Source organism: Mauremys mutica, chromosome 8 (assembly GCF_020497125.1).
Source record: "Mauremys mutica isolate MM-2020 ecotype Southern chromosome 8, ASM2049712v1, whole genome shotgun sequence".
Classification (NCBI taxonomy): Eukaryota; Metazoa; Chordata; order Testudines; family Geoemydidae; genus Mauremys; species Mauremys mutica.
This window is the reverse complement of record NC_059079.1, coordinates 42,932,906-42,954,103: the sequence shown is the minus strand read 5'-3', so window position 1 is coordinate 42,954,103 and position 21,198 is coordinate 42,932,906. Positions and strand designations below refer to the sequence as shown.

At 40.2% G+C, this 21,198-nt stretch overlaps 1 protein-coding gene across 5 annotated transcripts in view; it reads left to right on the top strand.

The window, feature by feature from the left end:
- Positions 1-938: 938 nt before the first annotated feature.
- Positions 939-21,198, top strand: part of WDR47 (WD repeat domain 47) — a 44,472-nt gene continuing 24,212 nt past the window's right edge. The window contains exons 1-6 of one of the 5 annotated variants that reach the window (XM_045027114.1): positions 940-1,104; positions 2,379-2,534; positions 11,392-11,558; positions 13,889-13,972; positions 14,556-14,640; positions 17,470-18,272. In XM_045027114.1, the coding sequence (XP_044883049.1) occupies positions 11,401-11,558; positions 13,889-13,972; positions 14,556-14,640; positions 17,470-18,272 (1,130 nt within the window). In that variant the 5' untranslated portion in view covers positions 940-1,104; positions 2,379-2,534; positions 11,392-11,400. Of the gene's footprint in view, positions 1,105-2,378; positions 2,535-11,391; positions 11,559-13,888; positions 13,973-14,555; positions 14,641-17,469; positions 18,273-21,198 lie in introns of all 5 variants that reach the window. The other 4 variants (XM_045027115.1, XM_045027113.1, XM_045027117.1 and 1 more) reach the window with 4 other exon arrangements.

Below are 21,198 nucleotides of genomic sequence, written 5' to 3'. Positions count from 1 at the left end.
GCTACACCTTACTAGCTATAGCAGAGTTGAAAAACCAAAATCCAGAGTTCTTAAGTCCTCGTCCAGTACCTTTGCCACAAAACCTTCTCTGCAGACCTGCCCCTCTTTCTGATACACTAAAGTCATACACTACAAGTTTGGGCTCAACTAAACCTGCTCGGTAGGTGCACACCCAGACTAATGAAAGGGATGAGAAATGTTCATGGTGACAATCCGTGCTACGGAGATGCTCTGACTTGTGCCAGGGGCAGGTGAACTGTGCAGCAGCGCAGACTCCAGGCAGAGCCAAGGTGGCACAAACCGTTTCGGAACATGAACCATCTTTGACTAGCTGGTGAGGCGTAGGCAGACACATTAAGCAATTTACCCGGCAGAGTTTCCTTCATTAACATGTATAAGTCCCTGCTAGCCGGGGTTAGTTTCTGCGGCTGCACAGCTCTCCGATCTCTCCCTGCTCCAAGCCGGGTGACCACTTGAGAAGAACTTTCCCTTCTGCGTTTTCCTAAAACGTGAACCGTTTTCGCAGCTGCCTTCAAGGCGAGCTTGTGTTTCCACCCGCAACGTCCGGACTCCTGGGGGCTCGCGGGTGCAGGTAACGCTTCTTCCCCACCGCAGCCGCCTGCAACGGGGCCCGCTTCGCTCCCTTCTCGCTTCTTTTCGCCTTTCCCATCGGTTCTGTCCGGCCCAGCAGCGGGTGCCAGGAGGTCCCGGGGCCCGCCCAACGCTCCTGTCACGGCCCCAGGCGGGCGCCCAGCCGCCTCAGCCCCGCCTCAGCGCCCCCGGCTGTCCCCGCCATCCCTGTCCCCTCCCCACGGAGCAGCCGCCCTGCCCCTCCCCGTCTCCCGTTTCCATTCCGGCGGCTGCGCGGTCACCCCGCCCCGGCGCGGGGAGGGGCCCGAGGAGCGGCGCTGCCGGGCCCCGATTGGCGGAGCCGCTTGACAACCGCAGTCAGGGAGCCGGAGCAGCCAGAAGCGGAGCCGTAGGGTCGGGGCAGACGCCGAACTGGACCCCCTTATTCTTGGGCCAGGGACCCGCCGCCATTTTGCGTCCCTCCCATCCGCTCTGTGCGTATCTGTGTGTCCGGGCCCCCCGGACTCCCCTCAGGTGGGTCTGCGTCGTCGTGGGGGGGAGCAGCCCCGGGCCCGGGCTGCCTGGGGAGAGTCCCGGCCTGCTGGGGACCCCTTCGTGCGGGGGCCAGGCTGGCACCTCCCGAGATAGGGTGATAGAAGGCAGTGGGGGAGGAGAGTGTCTGGGAGGGAGCAAACCGGAGGGGAGTGGGAGCAGGAGCTGGGGGTGGGAGGCGGCGGCGGCCTGTCAGGGAAGTGGGGGGTAGAATAGAGTCGGGGGCGGGTGTGGTGACAGCGGGAGCTCTGAAGGGGGGAAGCCCCATGGGAGGGCAGGGCCCCCCCGTCATGGGGAGGAGGGGAGGAGGTCTCCTGCCAGACAGTGGAGCGGAGGGTGGTGCTGAAGGGACCGGGCGAGACAACAGCCTGGCTGCTTTGATGCTGGTTTGGCGAAAACCCATTCATCTTGGCATTCTCTCCTACCCCGCCCCAGACCCCGGTGTCCTCCAGTCTAAATGTGGTGCGTGTTCCTGTTCTGTGGCCTGCCGCCCCGGTTCATTTCCCCCGTGAATAGCAAGGGGACAGTGTGGTTCTAGCCTAATTCCTCTGTTGTGATCGTGGCATCGTACTGATTTCCCTTTGTTGTAGCGTTCACAGGGCAAGTCCTCTATAATTAGGTGCCTTGGACATAAAAATGTGTCGACTCTTAGCATACTTGTGTTTACATGAACAAGATGCGGTTTCCTTTTTGCCTGTATTGCTGACAAATGGGACGTATAAATATGATGCATTAAACCTTAATATTTAAGTACAGTAATCTCACTGAAGTCGTACATGTTCTTAGTTCTTCTGAGTAAACATTCTGGAAATATTTTCTGTGTCTTGATACTGTATCATTAATACCTTTATTGTTTCAGGGTTTTGAGTAACAAAAAGGAGAAAATACTTTTAAATACACATGAGAAAAAGTGAATGAAGTATGCCAGTGTGTAAAAGAGGTGTGCCAGCGACTACTTAGTCAAAACACATTAGCTAGTTTGTCCATTTAAAAAAAAATTAAGTAAAAGTTGTTTCCTTTTTCCTCTCTATCACAACATACAAGTATTGTGTGGTTCAATTTCACCTTTTCTATTTTTTTTTTGGCATCTATCATACACTTCTCTGCATGATGTGCATTTATAATCAAGACAGAGAGCATTCAGGTTGTAAAAGAAACGATAAAAGCAATGAAATCTGCCAGTCAGTTATCAACTATAGTGGGTTAAACCTTTATGCAGTATGTAATATTGTTTTTCTCTAAACTGGGCCTTGCAGACCACAAGGAGGTGCTCCAATATGAAACACTTGGATGCTAAGCAGTGGGGTGTGGAGAGAGAAGGTGGTGCATGATAGAATCTTTATTTTGACAACTGATCAGTGGAATGGAAAAAAGTTGAGCCATTGAGTTAACGCTGTTCATTTGAGGGCCAGGTATGGGAAAATGCATTGTATAATTCGTCCTTATACACAGATTTGTCTTTTTAATTAAAATTGTAGTACCTGTATTGTAATGTAGTTTATATGAATTTCTATATTACCTTGTTCCTAAGGGCTAAGTGATCTCCAGTGATTTCCACCCTATATATCCCTATTTCATGGGAATTAATTCAGATAAGAACTTGGCCCATGGAATGTAATTTTTAAATATTTCCTCTTTTATTTAGGGCATCTGAGAATTATTGAGGACAGAGTGAAAATGGAGCCACAAGTTAATGACTTGGGCCCAGATCCTGCAATGAACTCTCTGTATGGACAGACTCGTGTGCTCACATGGAGATATCATTGCAGAATCAGGGGCTAGGTTACTCCAGAATGAATGAATAAAAATGTGTCTAATATTTCACACCAAGAAGTGAACACTTTTTCTTTTTTCCCTTAATACTACTTACGGAGCTCTTTTCTGTAAAGTTGTTCATGCTGCAACGGTGGTTATTGTGAGAGAGTCTCTTCAGAAGTGTCTGCATTTTAAAAGGCTTATGGTTTACAGCTTGTTATTTACACCTGTTAGGAAAACTAGACTTTTGAATGCATTTTGCTCTTCTGTGTACAAAGATATATGTAGAGATATTTTTTAAGTACGTCAGAAGCAGGAAGCCTGCTAAACAACCAGTGGGGCCCCTGGACGATCGAGATACAAAAGGAGCACTTAAAGACAACAAAGTCATTGCAGAGAAACTAAATGAGTTCTTTGCTTCTGTCTTCATGGCTGAGGATGTTAAGGAGATTCCCAAACCTGAGCTGTCCTTTGTAGGTGACAAATCTGACGAATTGTCACAGATTGAAGTGTCACTAGAGGAGGTTTTGGAATTAGTTGATAAACTTAACAGTAACAAGTCACCGGGACCAGGTGGCATTCACCCAAGAGTTCTGAAAGAACTCAAATATGAAATTGCGGAACTATTAACTGGTTTGTAACCTGTCCTTTAAATCAGCTTCTGTACCCAATGACTGGAAGATAGCGAATGTAACACCAATATTTTAAAAGGGCTCTAGAGGTGATCCCAGCAATTACAGACCGGTAAGTCTAACGTCAGTACCGGGAAAATTAGTTGAAACAATAGTAAAGAATAAAATTGTCAGACACATAGAAGAACATAAATTGTTGGGCAAAAGTCAGCATGGTTTCTGTAAAGGGAAATCGTGTCTTACTAATCTATTAGAGTTCTTTGAAGGGGTCAACAAACATGTGGACAAGGGGGATCCAGTGGACATAGTGTACTTAGATTTCCAGAAAGCCTTTGACAAGTTCCCTCACCATAGGCTCTTATGTAAATTAAGTTGTCATGGGATAAGAGGGAAGATCCTTTCATGGATTGAGAACTGGTTAAAAGATAGGGAACAAAGCGTAGGAATAAATGGTAAATTTTCAGAATGGAGAGGGGTAACTAGTGGTGTTCCCCAAGGGTCAGTCCTAGGGCCAGTCCTATTCAACTTGTTCAAAAATGATCTGGAGAAAGGGGTAAACAGTGAGGTGGCAAAGTTTGCAGATGATACTAAACTGCTCAAGATAGTTAAGACCAAAGCAGACTGTGAAGAACTTCAAAAAGATCTCACAAAAGTGAGATCAAAGTGGCAAATGACATTTTAATGTGGATAAATGTAAAGTAATGCACATTGGAAAAAATAACCCCAACTATACATACAATATGATGGGGGCTAATTTAGCTACAACTAATCAGGAAAGAGATCTTGGAGTCATCATGGATAGTTCTCTGCAGACGCCCATGTAGTGTGCAGCTGCAGTCAAAAAAAGCAAACAGGATGTTGGGAATCATTCAAAAAGGGATAGAGGATAAGACGGACAATATCTTATTGCCCTTATATAAATCCGTGGTACGCCCACATCTAGAATACTGCGTACAGATTTGGTCTCCTCATCTTAAAAAATATATACTGGCATTAGAAAAGGTTCAGAAAAGGGCAACTAAAATGATTAGCGGTTTGGAACGAGTCCCATATGAGGAGAGATTAAAGAGACTAGGACTTCTCAGCTTGGAAAAGAGGAGACTAAAGGGGGATATGATAGAGGTATATAAAATCATGAGTGGTGTGGAGAAAGTGAATAAGGGAAAGTTATTTACTTGTTCACATAATATAAGAACTAGAGGCCACCAAATGAAATTAATGGGCAGCAGGTTTAAAACAAATAAAAGGAAGTGCTTCCTCACACAGCACACAGTCAACCTGTGGAACTCCTTGCCTGAGGAGGTTGAGAAGGCTAGGACTATAAACAAGGTTTAAAAGAAAACTGGATAAATTCATGGAGGTTAAGTCCATTAATGGCTATTAACCATTGTCCCTAGCCTCTGTTTGTCAGAGGGTGGAAATGGATGACAGGAGAGAGATCACTTGATCATTACCTGTTGGTTTCACTCCCTCTGGAACACCTGGCATTGGTCACTATCGGTAGACAGGATACTGGGCTGGATGGATCTTTGGTCTGACCCAGTATGGCCATTCTTACCTTCTTATGACTCTGGGAATATGTGTAATATGACGAAAAAATATAAAAGGAGTATATTGGAGATATTTTTATGCCAGAAATTAAAACTTCTTGCAGAAATTAAGGGGTGAATATTGTCTTTTTAAAAAAAAATTAAGAATATGTTCTCTTTAATTGTCTATTTTATCCCTTAATAACTGTTGTTTAGAACTAGTACAGACATCCATTGTTTTAGACTTTCAAAAGTCTAAATGAATTCCCAGTATGACTGCCCCTCAGTCATTGATCATTATCTAAGGACACTAACATTTTATTTTAGAAATGCATTGCTATCTAAAATGTGAACAGATCTGGGGCGTTTTTTAAACTCTCTTACAAAGTTCTTTATGTAACTTCTACTAAAAGGCCATAGATACAAGTTTGCACAATTGGAGTTACCATTCCATTTATCGGCAAACATCCTGTGTAGAATGTTAAGTTTAAATTATACCCCTAAGAATAGATGTTTCTGGATTCTGTTGCCCTTCCAGTACTTGTAATACTCTGTTTTTGTTTTTTTGTTTTACATTTTTTAAAGGAAAACTAGCACAGAAATCTGAAAGCTTGGGATATAAATACAAAGAAGGGAATTTTAAACCTCTAACACTGCCGCGCAGTCATTCTTGAGTATTAGTGCTTGATCAGATCATTGATGACGTTATGTGCCATATGTGCTGGCAATACAGAGTCACAGTGGGATGGTTTGAAGATGCAGCTTGAGCTCTAACCATCAGTTTTTCTGCTGCTCTGTGTTTAATACCTATAATGTTTTCAAAAACTGATATATAAACACACATTTCACAAGATCCTGTGTGCAAACTTCTGGATTTTTCACATTACATACTTTATAGCTCATTGTTCCAGTGCATCTTAGGTTAACTTGACTGTATAATACATATGAGTGAATTAAATATGAGTGTTTTTTTCTTGTTACCCTTAAAAACCTTCAATTAAATGAAAAATTTTCTGTAGTAGACCTCCCATTTATTTCTGGCTCATTGCCATTAGACTAGCAATTGTGAAGTATCCCTCTCATCTGCATTTTCAGTCAGTCCCTTCAGAGTCATATTAATGAATTCCCAGTATGTTGCATCTTTTCCTCAGAAATTCAATGTCCCACAACAGTGTTTTTTTTAAATGGGGCCCCAAAAATGTTGCCATAACTGATAATGAATCAATAAACAATCTTTAGGTCTCTCCTGCAAGATGTACAGGATCTCCTGGATTGTATTGAGGCCTTTATTTCAATTGCAAGAAGAATGTACGTAGTCAAAATGTAATTATCCATGTTGGAATTTGGCAAGAACACTAAATGAGCACACACCAACTCTTGGAGAAAGTACATGGCATCTGGAAACAGATGATACCTGTCATCTTGCAGGACTGGACTGTTTTGGGCCTAATCCTGCTTCTACTGAAGTCACTGGCAAAATTCCTTTTGGTTTCAATGGAATCTGGATCAAAAGGAAGACACTTTGAGCTTCTCATTTTAGTTCCAGCTACGACTGATTTATTTTAGTTATAAAAGCATTTTGGTGTCAAACACTTACCAAATCATTGACGCTTGAAAGTACTGACTAGAATTATATGAAACCTCAGATTTTCTCTTTGCGTATTGTAATAAGATGTAAATTTCTCATGCAGTAGCTTAGTTTATTATGATATGGTGGCTTTTTTCTTTTTGTTGTCAGTGACAATTTTGTTTGCAAATTAGGGCTCACCTGTTGTTGGTCCACTGAAATTGTTAGTTGTCTTATCTCTAAAGGTATACAGCAGGGGTTCTCAAACTGGGGGTCAGGACCCTCAGGGGGTTGAAAGGTTACTACATGGGGGGGTCGCGAGCTGTCAGCCTCCACCCCAATCTTGCTTTGCCTTCAGCATTTATAATGGTGTTAAAGATATAAAAAAGTGTTTTTAATTCATAAGGGAGATCACACTCAGAGGCTTGCTATTTGAAAGGGGTCACCAGTAAAAAAAAGTTTGAACCACTGGTATACATGATGAATACTCTTCTGTCGTCCTGATCTAAAAAAATTGTATGGCTGTAGAACTTTACACCTGCATTCAAAGATCCAAGTTACCTGTGTGGAAGATGAGTGGTGCTTTTACATGTTGCAGTGCCATAGAATTCTCCTAGAATAACTTTGCGGAAGCAGGACTGTTCCTGGTTTAGAGACGTGCTGGTTGTCTTTTGTGCTGATAACTTTTTTTACTGTCACAGCTGTTAGATCTTTCACTTAATGTAATTGTACTTCCAAGAATGGTATTGTATATCAAATTGGTTTCTGCATCAGTAAGGTGTGTAAATATTTAACTTTAATACAATCGTGGAAGGCATGTAGAGCCTGTACTCCTATTTAGCTTTGATCTGTGGTGCCAGCCAAGCCAAACAAAAGTCCAAACTAAATGTTCCATTGCTCAGTTAGAGGTCTTATTCTGCATGAACTGTACTAGTAATATCCTACTGAAGAGACTCCTTTTCAGGTGGAGTACTAGTTTTACCTGTCTGCTATGAACTTATTTGAAGTTCAATAAAAACCATAATATCATAAAACATAATAAAAGGCAAATGTGAAGTCTAGAGACCTACTTCAGAAGATAAGGTTGGGGATCAAGGTGTTGACACTTCAATATTACAGTATATGTTCTGATATGGTTGTTAGTTTCCTCCTTCCCTCTAAAAGATATGACTGGATTATCGTCTAGGATCAAAAAAAACCTTCCCCAGTTGTAGAAAGAGAATTGGAAAAATGATGAAAGAAGAGCATCTGTTGGCATTAGGGAGGGAATGACATCTCACCACCCAACAGCTTTTTGAAGCAAACACAAAACTATGTAACTCTGTTTCTTTTCATTATTTTACTCCTGGGGAAATTCTGTGCCAAAAAATTAAAAATTCTGCACACAATATTTTAATATTCTGCATATTTCATTTGTCAAAATAATGCAGTCTAATCACACTGGTTTCAGTTATTTAGGTAATTTATTTAAACTACATACAATAGCTAGAGAATGGGAGTGGGGAGCATTGGAGGAAATCCCCAAACCGCCTTGCCTAATAGTAATGTAGCTAGGTTTGATCTTTTATTATTATTATTAGTCAACAGATATATGCAGCCATATGCTCAGTGTTACATGATAGGCAACTGAAGAGCAAGTGAGGGCTGGGGAACCAAACTCACAATTTATATTGGCTACTTACCATTGCCAGAAAGATCAGTAACAAACAGTTCACGGAGCAAATTTTGACAAGAAATTTTGTCAGTCCAAAAATTTAGACCAGTTCTAATCACTAAAGCACCATGAGCATTTATAAGGCCATACTGTCCTTTACACCACTTTTGCCATGTAAAGGAGCATAAAAAATTTTACATCTGTTTTGTACTCCCGGGGGAATTCACAAAGACAATGGGAACAATTCACTAAGCGGGCAGGCTACTACGTTCTGCTCTGCCTGAGGGGACTGCCTGTGCCACGCTTACCTCCTCAGACACACCCTGAAGTCCTTCCCCTCCAGGCCGAGCATCCCGGGAATAGTGAGCAAGAGGGACAGAGTCTGTGTGTGTCTCTCTCTCTCACGAATGACTGCCCACCCCTTCACACACACCCGGTGGTTATTTATGTCTCTATTGGCTTCTCCGGGTTCCCAAACAGATCTGACTGTGCTTCCAGGGAGAGGAGTGTGACTGTTCTTGTGGCTTTCCTTTGCTCCCCCCATCAGAAGTCATTTTTCTGCGGGGAAGCAAAGAATTCTGTGCAAGTGAAGGGATGCAGAATTCTCCCAGGAGTAATTATTCATATAAAATGTCCTGTGAGCCAGCTGACTCTTAAATAGAAAAACAAATTGCTAGCTGAGAGCATAGGCCCAAATAATGGTTGTGCCTGCCATTGGAGCCACTAGAATATTTAATGATGACTAGAGCCTTTTGTGACTAAAACATGAATTAAAACTAGTCATATTAACAGAAGGCAGGCTATTCTAGCTGGCACAGCCAAATGTACACTGCTCCAAAATAAACGAGGCTGCTGTAACTAAATAATTTTCCAGTCAAGTGTTCTGGGGGGAAAAAACAATTAAAGAAAACTGGCCTACAGCTAAAGGAGGAATATGGAAAAATGCTATGATTTAACTGGTATAATATTAAAAAAAAGTCTGAGTTCTCATATCTGTTAGAATTCAGCAGCATAAGTTTACTGTAAGCAATGAGAACTTTCAGATTCAAGTATTTATTATTTCATTTTTCCTCTTGACTGTGCCTAGTAAATAGTTCTTCTGTTCACTAATCCCTCATAACACATTTTACTTGGAAAATCAAGCTAAACTGATCATTTAAACTTGATATGGCAAACTTCTCTTTATTTCTATCTCTTGCTTTTTTTTATTACTATTTTCAATACTTTCCAAATTGAAAGTAGATTACTAATTACCTGCCCCTAAATGGAGGACCTCTAGACTATGCACCACATCTTGAATTTGATTTGGGAACCACATCCTTTCCCGTTAGCAGTCATTTAACATCCCATTGCAATTACTTACTTATGTAGAAAAGTAATATTAGAAAAGTGTATATTTTAGATATGTCTAATGTAATTTTTGTCATTCTTGAAAGGATGAGAAAAAAGTACAACCCTCCCTACTTCAGACAACATTTTTCATCTTGCTCTGTGATTGTTTCTCTTCCCTTACTCATATTTCTCTTCCTCTTCATCACCCCCTTGTCCTCTGCAGACTAGCCATCTGGCTCTCTTGTCCTATTTTCCTGGACATTCTTTCCTACTGATGGCTCCAGTCCTTGAGAGTAGCTTCACTTTCCTCTCTTGTTACCAGCTGCTTTTAGGGTATGTCTGTACCAGTGGTTCTGAAACTTCATTGCACCATGACCCCCTTCTGACAACAAAAATTACTACACAACCCCAGGAGGGGGGACCAAAGACCAAGCCCCGCCGCCTGAGCTCCACCGCCCCACATGGGGGTATCAGTGCTGAAGCCCAAGGGCTTCTGCCCTGAGCAGGGGGCATGTAATCTTAGCTCTGGGCGGTGGGGCTCAGGCTTCAGCCCGAGTCGGTGGAGCTTGGGCTTGGGCTTCTGCCCTGGGCCCCAGCAAGTCTAACACCAGCCTTGGCAACCCCATTAAAACTGTGGGGTCATAATCCACAGTTTGAGAACCCCTGGTCTATACCGCACTTGGGAGTGAGCCTCCAAGCCTGATTAGATAGACTTGTGCTAGTGGGACTTAAGCTGACACACTGAAAATAGTAGTCTGGGTGTTGAGGCTTTTGCAGAGACTCGACAGAGATCCAGGGGGTCGTGTGGGCTTTTGTGCCTGAGGTGCAATGTGGACATTGCTATTTTTAGTGCTCTAGCTCAAGCCCCACAGGCTGGAAGGCTCGTTGCTGCTGCAATGTAGATATACCCTTACAGCTCGCTCCAGGCTCCTCTTTGCAATGAAGAGCTCCTGAAAAGATGGTACTCTGTGATCTGCAAGCTTTCAACAGACCACCAGTAAGTGCCCAGTGGAACATGGTGTGGGAGGCAGCGTTCTAGAGTAGAGTTTCCAAGATGTTGAGCACCTTCACCCCTAACTGATATCAAAGAGAGCTGAGGCATTTAACGTCTTGCAGGAATGAGCCAGTAAACTAGGAAGTTATCACAGATTTCCAAATAGAGATGTATGCCATTGCTTGCCCATGCTTCTGTGAAGGGGTCTTGACATTGGAGGAAAACCCAATAAAATGTTGACATTTAGATTCCACATAAAACATTCCAATGGAAATAGGCCTCCTTACAAAGTAAGGATGGAAAGTCCTGGCTTACTTACCATGTGCTGTTTCAGAATGGCAAAAAAAATCAAGATAATGCTTTTTATGTATCAAAATTGTACTTCATGTATCTTTTGTATAATTATAAAATCTTACAAGTATCTCTGCGTACTTTAAATACTCAAATACTATTCTGTTATCTTGCATTTCCTTTTTCTGAGAGAAAGGGACTGCAGTCTTGCAAATGAAAATGTTATTCCAGGGTAAAAATATAGCTGAAAACTTCTTGATCAGTTCATTTCTATGGGCCATTTCATGAACTCAGGGTACAAGTGGGTAGTCACAGTTTCGGGATCAAGTCAGAATTATGGCTGCACACTCAAGTGCGTAAGATTGATTTCCTAAATCCCACTAACCGATTTTGGAATACTACAATATTCAGTATTGTCAAAACAAACATTTATTTGCAATGTCTGGTCAACAGCATTTGATGACAAGGCATAAGACAAAATATGGACCATATTACTTTGTTTTTTTTCTCTCTAGGCTACCATCATGACTGCTGAAGAAACAGTGAATGTAAAAGAAGTTGAAATAATTAAACTAATCTTAGATTTCCTGAACTCGAAGAAACTTCATATCAGTATGCTGGCTCTTGAGAAAGAAAGTGGAGTCATTAATGGCCTGTTCTCAGATGACATGCTTTTTCTGAGGTAGAAATTATTATATAAATTAGTACAATAGAAACTAATTAATATCTGCTGGCCATGTGTTCACTAGCCAAACTAATTGACTGCTGACTGCCATGAAAAGCATTGAGTCATTTTTGCCATAGCCATTTTCTCTCCTCAAGTATTGCTTCTCCATTGTAAATTGTCCTAGGTGTAACATTTAAGCACTTAGGATGTCCGTGGGCTTTTAAAACATCCTGAGACACTCATGAAAAATGTCAACAAAATATTTTGATTAAAATATTCTGGTAACTGTCTGATGAGCCATCTATCTTGGATAGTTCCGACACAACAAATCCTGCATCTTAGCATGGAGTTAGACTATATGACCTTTGAGGTCCCTTCTAACTGTGAGATTGACATGCTCTCTAAATCAAATGTTTTCCAGACGATGTAATCTGCCTTTCAAAAAGATGCTCAGATTTTCTCTAACATCAAACTGTGGAAGTGGACTCTACTTATCAAAACAGGGTTGATGGCATATGTTGTACAGCAAAATGTTTACTGAAAGGACCTGGGTGGCTACAAGTATGAAGATAGGTTACTAAACCCTACAACAAATGTAGAGAATAAGTTCATACAGGAAGGAGTTTTTGTTTGTTTTGGTTGGTGAGGGGGAAGGGAGAGGGTGAGGTTGGGGATGTTGGTAGCTTGGACCAACAAGGCTCTTTTGTTCATCTGTAGCTGAACAGATATTCCAGCCTTGTTCTTGAGCAGTTTCCCTCAGGCTAAAACTTAACATAGGGCTGACTACCAGTTTTAATATGGACCTAACATTTGTGATGATTAAGTTGGGATTTTTGCTGTGCTGGCTAAAAGGCAAGTTTTTCTGGTAAAACTTCCTAGTGTAGACCAGCCCTCACCAGTATTGTAGTTATACTTCTAGCACTACTTTTAAGGCTGTCACCATTCCCATAGTAAAAAAAACAGGAGTACTTGTGGCACCTTAAAGACTAACAAATTTATTTTAGCATGAGCTTTCGTGAGCTAAAGCTCACTTCTTCGGATTTTAGCTCACGAAAGCTCATGCTAAAATAAATTTGTTAGTCTTTAAGGTGCCACAAGTACTCCTGTTTTTTTTTGCGGATACAGACTAACACGGCTGCTACTCTGAAACCTGTCATTCCCATAGTGTTACCCTCCAGTTGGAAGAGTGACTACTGTAGAGACACGATAAATAGACTTTTAATATCTCACATTTATTAAATAGGTATTTGCATGATGAAACCATTAAGCACAAATGAGGTGTATAATATACAAGCTAAGGGATTTTACAGTTTACTGGAAGCATAGGAAAGTATTTATACATCTATGTTTAAATAACATTAAATGTGATCTTTTAAAATCTCCTTAACATCATTTCCTGCCTACCCCCAATTACAATGCTCTTGTGGGTTTTTGGCACATACTGCTAAAACTGAGTAAGCATAATGAAAAATAGGTACATAAATTGATAAAATCTGGGTTGAGGTTCTTCATCCTTAATTTGGCTGTATTCTTAGTGATAGCAGGAGTATTCATCTAAGGTGAAGTTTTCCTCTCCCTACCAAAGTTAATAGGCTTTCTGAGGAAAACACTGTGAGGGCATGAAGAAATGGTATTTACCCACCCAATGGGGGATGAGGCTGAAATGCAGCCCTGTCTGCTATTCCAGCTTATTGGATGGAGTAGTGGCTTTTCTGCTTGCCTGGGAGTTTTGAGCCCCTGAATCCAACTAAGCTCTCCCACAAATGCTCCCCTTACACATTGCTCCCTAGCATAGGGATTGTGTCCACTTTGTGTTTGTACAGGGGCTAGCACAATAGAACAGTTGGTTGTGCTATACTGTAAATACTGTAAACAGATGCGGAGGCCTGCTGTACAACTGCTTTGTTTACACACAGCCACTGTAGGCAGTTAATACTTTTAGGCTTATTTACAGTATTTTTCAGGATGTCTTCAGTCATGTTTTGTATTGTGACATTTTAAAATCTCACTTGTGGAGAAAGAATGAAGCATCTTGGAAGAAATCACTAAAAACATAAAAAGCAGCAGATACCTGAAGAGATACTCTTGTACCTCCTTACGAATACATACATATCTACCATTTGTCCTCTTGGTGTTAGAGTATGTAGCTACAGAGACAATATTGAGAGAGGATTTAGGTTACACGTTTATCTCTGTTTAAATCTGATCTTATCTGCTTTGCAAAGCATTAACTTTACAAAGCTCGCTGGTCAGCTGGACATCAAGCTGTATGTAAATTACATTTGTAAAAATGTTAAGTAAAAAATGTCCAGCTAAATAAAATGAGTGACTTTCTTTTTGTATAGACAGTTGATCCTTGATGGACAGTGGGATGAGGTTCTTCAGTTCATTCAGCCTCTTGAATGTATGGAAAAATTTGACAAGAAAAGGTAAAATTATTAACTCTGAGGTAGTAGCATCGTAAGTCATATGGTGAGGTGGAAAATCTCTGGAATAAGACTTTTTCAAGTCTTTAGAAAAATAAACTATAACTACTGAATCTGAGAACAATAGTTTACAATTTCAGTTGTATGACTTTATGGATTATTTTTCAATCTATACATCCAGTATAAAATTATTTGAAAATATTTTAGAACTTACTACAGACTTTAAAGTATTCTATAACATGTCTTGGCCTGGTTAAAATTTTTTATACTTTAAGAATTGTGCTCAATTTTAAAAAATTAAAATGTATTTTCTTTGAGATCACATCAGAGTAACTCGAGTATTCAAGAAAGGAGGAGACTGGCTGTGGATCTTTCTTTTATGAACCAGCAATTATTTTAACATGTAATATTTCTGGAAGTAAATCATTGGAAAAAGACATCTCTTCTGCAAAGAACCAATTCTTTTATTGCTTGGCTTGTTACATTTTGAGAGCAAAAGCTTTGCAGCTGCAGTTATCTGTGGAATGTACTACTTAGCTACTGCTTTAAGATCTTTAGTGTCTTATATTTCACTTCTTACATGCAGGTTTCGCTATATTATACTGAAACAGAAATTTTTAGAAGCCTTATGTGTGAACAATGCAATGTCAGCAGAAGATGAGCCTCAGCACGTAAGTTTTTATACTTGGCTACATTAATGAAATGCTTTAAGATCCTCTTATTGATTAGACATTATGGAAGTCCATAGTACTGTATTGTTGTTCCTGAAGGTTTATGGTAATATTTGCAGGGCTGGCTTTAGGGCGATTCACCTGATTTCCCCCAAATCGGGCCCTGCGCCCCTAAGAGGGCCCTGCAACATCCGTAAGGACCCTCCACCGACGAGCTGCTGCTGAAGTCCTGCCGCTGTCTTCGGCGGCATCTCAATCGCTGCTGCGGAAGAAGGACCCTGCATCAGCATGCCGCTGAAGGCACCGGCAGCCAGTTGAGCTGCCGCCGAAGTCCTGCCACTGTCTTTGGCGGCAGCTCTTTCGAATCAGGCCCCGCAGTGCCTAAAGCCGGCTTTAGACGAGCGCCTTGTCTCTCGCAGTACAAATCAGCTGGAGGCCTCTTGCGTTGCAAAACCCAGTGTCCCTTTATTTCCCTGTGTTCATTCCCACCACCATCTATATACAACTCTGTACAATTCAATAGGAGGTAGGTAGCCATTTGGGGGACAGTTAGTTCCTGTTGCTAGCTAGGAGCAGCAGTTCCTCACTCCTTACTTCTCCTGTTCCTTCCCCCGCCCCCTTTCCACTTTCTTCCTGCCAGCTTTATAGGCCTTCTCCCCAGCATGCTTACAGGTGATTACTCTTAGGCTCCTTTAATGAGCCACACCCTGCCAGCTCCAATCATTTCCCCTTGATGGGAGCTGTGCTAGCAGGTTCTGAGCTAATGGGCTGGTTCAGTGCCTCTTAGGCCAGCATCCTGTTACACCGGACCTGGTCATTTGTTTAGCTAAAAGTTCTCATGTATAACATAAGAACCACCAACCTTTTCTGAAAGTGAAGGACTACAGTTGGGAATAGTATTGGATAGATACTGGGCAGTTTTTGCCCATGTAATTCTAATTGTGCACGTCAAATTGGCCTTAAAATGCGCTTGCCATTACTTGATCCAGTTGTGCCAAACAGTGCAGTGTTTGCATGACATTGGCAAATACGCAAAACTAAACTGAAACCTCTAAATTAGTGTATGCTTGTGACCTAACAGAGGACTTCAGAGGTGAAAGGTTAGTTTTTACCTCTACCCATTGGACCATCTAGCATTCTGTTTTAGAATAACAACTTGGAATATGTAAATATATTTAATAATCTTATTAGGCTCCCTAAATATATTTACTTGTTTTCATTATCTCCTAAAAGAGGAAACTTTGATTAATATTTTTGAAGTGTTATGGAACCTGAACCTGTCAATTAGACTTCCAGTTTCAAGCTCAAATTGACCATTCAGATATTAGTGTGCAATTTAAATTCTTCAGTGCACCTTGCCTGTGGCAGCTTTTATAGACAAAGATGCAATGCTGTTCAGTGTTCCTTTGCTAATAGAGAATAAATTATGTCACAGGGAATTGAGTTCATTGAATGTGTGAAAAGCAGGGAGGAGGAGTTATGAATAAGGTTTTTAGTGTGCAAAAGGTTTTAAATGGTAACCAGAGCTGTAGCATGAATAGGCTTATAGGCTGTGGCTCATTCATTGTAAAGTATTTTACTTTATATTGCTCATATATGAACATTAAATTACAAGTACAAAAGCATTATTAATCTTTTACATAAAAATACGTTACAAACAAAAATATTAGTTGCTCAAATAAAAAATTATTGTTGCTTTGGTGACTTTAATTCTTCATCCCATTGCCATATATTCTACGGCAGGGTCTTTACCTGACCGCATGCAGAGAGCACTACAAAGTTCCAAATTTAAGGTTAGAAGAAGGACGTAGTTAAAACATATAGCACTCTAGTCATAGAATTTACATAATCTTACTGGAGAACACTATAGAAAAAGGTGCAATTTCTTGATATTTTGCATGCTGAATATTGTTGTATGATAGGTTAATGAAAAGTCATCATAATTAGGGTGACCAAATGTCCCAATTTTATAGGGGCAGTCCCGATATTTGGGTCTTTGTCTTATATAGGTGCCTATTACCCCCCACTCCCTGGTCTGATTTTTCATACTTGCTGTCTGGTCACCCTAATCATAATGCACATGAAAGGAGGAAAAGTTGGTGGGAACTTCAAAGTTTTTCCATTTTCTGCACCTAACATCTCAATTTTAGAGTTGCATTTAAGCTTGCCTTCTGTTTTAGAATTTGTTGAAAATTAATCAAACACATCTGTATGTATTGAATATGTGACCTGCAAAGAGCTGTGGAGATTTTCATCGCTTGTTTTTACACATACAGAACACGTAGGGTCTGAGAATAAGCATAGAAAAACTTCAACACAAAAAGTAACTTTCTCAGAGTTTCCAGTGACTGAAAATTACAGAAACTTAGGACTTGATTCTCTTACACCAGTTTGATATTCTAACTTAAATGGCGTTTCTCCTCTTTATGGCTCTGAAAAGAGAATTTGACTCCTAAACTGGAAATGCCTTTTCAACCTACAGTTGTAGCAAATTTGTTTAGTTATAGATATTAAAATTCTGAGAGCTTAAAACACATAGTGGCTTCTATGAAAACAGCCACATCAGCATGACCTTCATTGTATTGATCAAGTGATTTGAAATTGGAGTCCCTTAAGAAGAATTTGGTCTTAAAACTGCTGACATGAAATCTGTTGCAGACTCCATGTACACTAACGTAATTAAAATGAAAACTATAGTAAGAGCAAAGGAAAAATGAGGGAAATCCTAATGCATGTTATCCTTCTGCAGCTAACTGTGCTTGTAGTAGAAGAAGAAATTGGTAACTAAAGTCAACCGTGTCCTATTTGTATTTAATATTTCTTCTTTAGCTGGAGTTTACAATGCAAGAGGCTGTACAGTGCCTACATGCCCTGGAAGAATATTGTCCTTCTAAAGAAGACTATAGTAAACTGTGTTTGTTACTTACATTGCCCCGTCTAACCAACCATGCAGAATTCAAAGACTGGAATCCTAGTACTGCACGAGTTCACTGTTTCGAAGAAGCTTGCATCATGGTTGCAGAGTTTATTCCTGCCGACAGGAAACTGAGTGAGGCTGGTTTCAAAGCAAGTAATAATCGTTTATTTCAGCTCGTAATGAAGGGATTGCTCTATGAATGTTGTGTGGAATTCTGTCAGAGTAAAGCAACAGGAGAAGAAATTACAGAGAGTGAAGTATTGCTTGGCATTGATCTTTTGTGTGGTAATGGGTGTGATGACTTGGACCTGAGTTTATTGTCATGGCTTCAGAATCTTCCAGCTTCTGTTTTCTCCTGTGCTTTTGAACAAAAGATGCTTAATATTCATGTTGATAAACTCTTGAAGCCCACGAAAGCTGCATATGCTGATCTTTTGACACCTCTTATCAGCAAACTTTCTCCTTACCCATCATCCCCAATGAGACGGCCTCAGTCAGCTGATGCTTACATGACTCGTTCCTTAAACCCTGCCTTAGATGGGCTGTCATGTGGATTAACTAATCATGATAAGCGAGTCACAGACCTTGGAAATAAAACCTCTCCAATGTCACACTCCTTTGCCAATTTCCATTACCCAGGAGTGCAGAATCTTAGCAGAAGTCTCATGCTCGAAAATACAGATTGCCATAGCATTTATGAAGAGTCACCTGAGCGGTAAGTTTCATTTAACTCCACATTTTTGTAAAAGAGAGAGTTGTAAATACTGAAGAGTAACTGACCATGCTAAACATATAGGGTTATGTTCTTCTAGCTGCACTTGTGATTTACATTAATGGTGATTAAAGTTGGATGCGTAAATCCTATTGCAGTTCAAACTGTTTCTTTTTTCTCTCCTCAAGCCCCTAAAAAATTTGACTTTTAAACTAAAAATGGGTGTGAGCCCGACAAAATTTTAATTCAGTCTTCCCCAAAGTTCAGGGATGTTCAATCTGAAGCTTTTATTCAAGCCCATCTATAGTTTACCCAAAATGTTGCAGAAAGATGAAGTTCTGGCTTAAATCTAAAACCGAATATACACTAGATTCTAGTTACTGAAGTTCTTATTGGAACTTACTATGTATGCAGGTATATAGTGGCATGCATTGGAAGTGTAAAATATTTCAGTGGTTGATTTAAAGTATTCTGAATGCCTTTTATCGAACTGTAAATAACAGTATTCCAACTCTTTGTATTCTTGAAAAAGCAGAAATTCTGAGGTTTCTGTGAATTTTTTTTTAAATGATTACATCAGCAATGTAGCAAATGAAACTAGATTCAGTGTCTGTCTTGGAGAATTCCTAAACTCTGTTTTTTTTTCTTTTCTCTCACCTATGTAATAACCCTGTCTCCACACTTCCTTGTAGATAAATGGAATGTCCACAGGATGGCACTATCATTGCAAATTTAGGTCCCGATCCTGCAAAGAATTAAGTAAATGTTAAACTTGGTATTCATGAGTAATCTCATTGAAGTCAGTGGAACTGTGCCCATGGGTAAATCTGCAGGAGCAGAGCCTTAAAAAAATTCACCAATATTAGAGACTTGTGCAACTATAACCACAGTTGCACTTAGATATATTGTACCTAATTGATCTTCAAACATAATCTCAGCAAGACTTTCAGATTTGCTTCCCTATATTTCTATTTAAATTCCAGCTAATCAGGTTATGATGGCTATAGGAATTAGTTAATACTTTGTGTTAGTACACAGTAGTATGCAAAACTGATTTTTCTCATTTTAAGAATTAAAATTCTTATGGAAACCTGGTCCCCCTGTACCTTCATGATATGAAACTTTTTCCTTTCTAATCCTTATTAAAATCAGGGTTTATGGCTTATGAACTCTAAATTTTATATACATAGTGCTTTTAAAACTTGCACAGTAAACCTGTTTCAGATGTTTAGAGTACGTCTATACTGCACACTTCTTTCAGCAGCATGCAGTGTACATACTCTGATCGCTCCTCTAGCATGGGGATAAATAGCAGTGTAGATGGTGAGGTATGGCTTAGGCAAGTAGAGCAGGGGAAGGCTCTGCTCCCTCCCCACTGCTGGAGCCTTCCCCTGCCGTAGGGAAAGGCTCTGGCAGTGGGGAAAGGCTGAGCCTTTCGCCACTGCCAATGCCTGCCAGAGCTTTTCCTGGACTCAGTGAAATGCTTGCCATCAGGGAGCTGCCGAAACGTCTCCCCACTGCTTCTCCCCTGCCATAGCCTTTCACTGATGTGTAGCTCCACACCACAGCATGGATGCATCATTCTTTTCACTGCTGCAAGTAGCTACATATAGCCTACCTACCACTAGCAGCAGTGTGTAGTGTAGAAGTAGCCTTAGCAAAATTTGAATACTTTTCCAAATATGGTCACCTGTATATCTAAAGCTTTGCATTTGGGCATCTGCCATATCCCTATGTTTTAAAACTGGTCCTAGAATGTGAAATATTTTACTAAAGATTTCATACTTGAATAACTTCCATTTTTCTATTTTAATATGCTGCTCTCATTGATTCTGTACATAATGAATTTATTACGTGAATTATACTTCTGGGCTATAGATCGCAATAATTAGCATGAACTATCTTTGCACTATTTTGCAAACGCTTTGTATAGAGATTTACAGGATCAGGCTTTTGATTCGATGTAAAATGTAACAGATAACTAATATAAAAATCTTGTATTTTTTTTATTAAATATAGTTCTCATACCTCATGGAACCTGGAAGTAGGCTGAGGGCTAAACTTTCAAAAATTTTCAGAACCCCCAGTTGAGGTTAGATTTTTTCAGAAGAGTTCAGCTTCCATTTAGGTACCTAAATTAACTGACCAGATTGTCAAGAGTGGGAGCTCTTGGCATTTTTCACAAGAGCTCAGCACTCCTTATTTTACTTCTCTCTCCTAACTGTAAAGGAGATATTTCTTCTTGTGTTCAGTAGACAAAAGGAAGATCTTTAAATGTCTATTAATCAGATTAAATTGTTTTTGCTAATGCACACATACACCAGTAACTCAAAAATAATTTCAACAAATCGCTGCTCCAAACCATTAAGTATTTGCAATTTTGTCAGGTTAGAGTACTCTTTAAAGAATCCAACATTTTCTAATGTATTCTGCATATATACTGGCTACTGAAATGTTTTCTAAAATAATTCCATGTGGAAATATTTCTTACCTAATTTTGTAAGTCCCTATAAAGCACATTAAGTGAGAACAGATTTTAGTTGTTGTCTTTTTCCTATATAGCTAAAACAGGAATTTTCTAGGTTCCCAATGTTGAATGTCATTTAAATGTAGCTTAAAGAAATATTATCCTGTACAGAATTGGAGGCAGTTGCGGAGGTGCCTTCTGACAAATGTAGGTTTCCTCCCTTCCCAGAATTTTAGGGAACAGTGGGAGAAGCCACCAGATGTAATTAGTGTTCCTCAAAAGTGGGAGAGAGCTGCAAATTTAACAAATAGCTTGAGTAATTTGTTGATGGTGTTTTAGATTGTTGGAGGAATGGACAGCTTTTCATGGAAGGCATAAAAATAGAAAATAAAAGCACAATGAGACTTCCAAAATATAAGGTTTTTTGGAAAAATCTGAGAACAAAGTACATTACCTCTATTT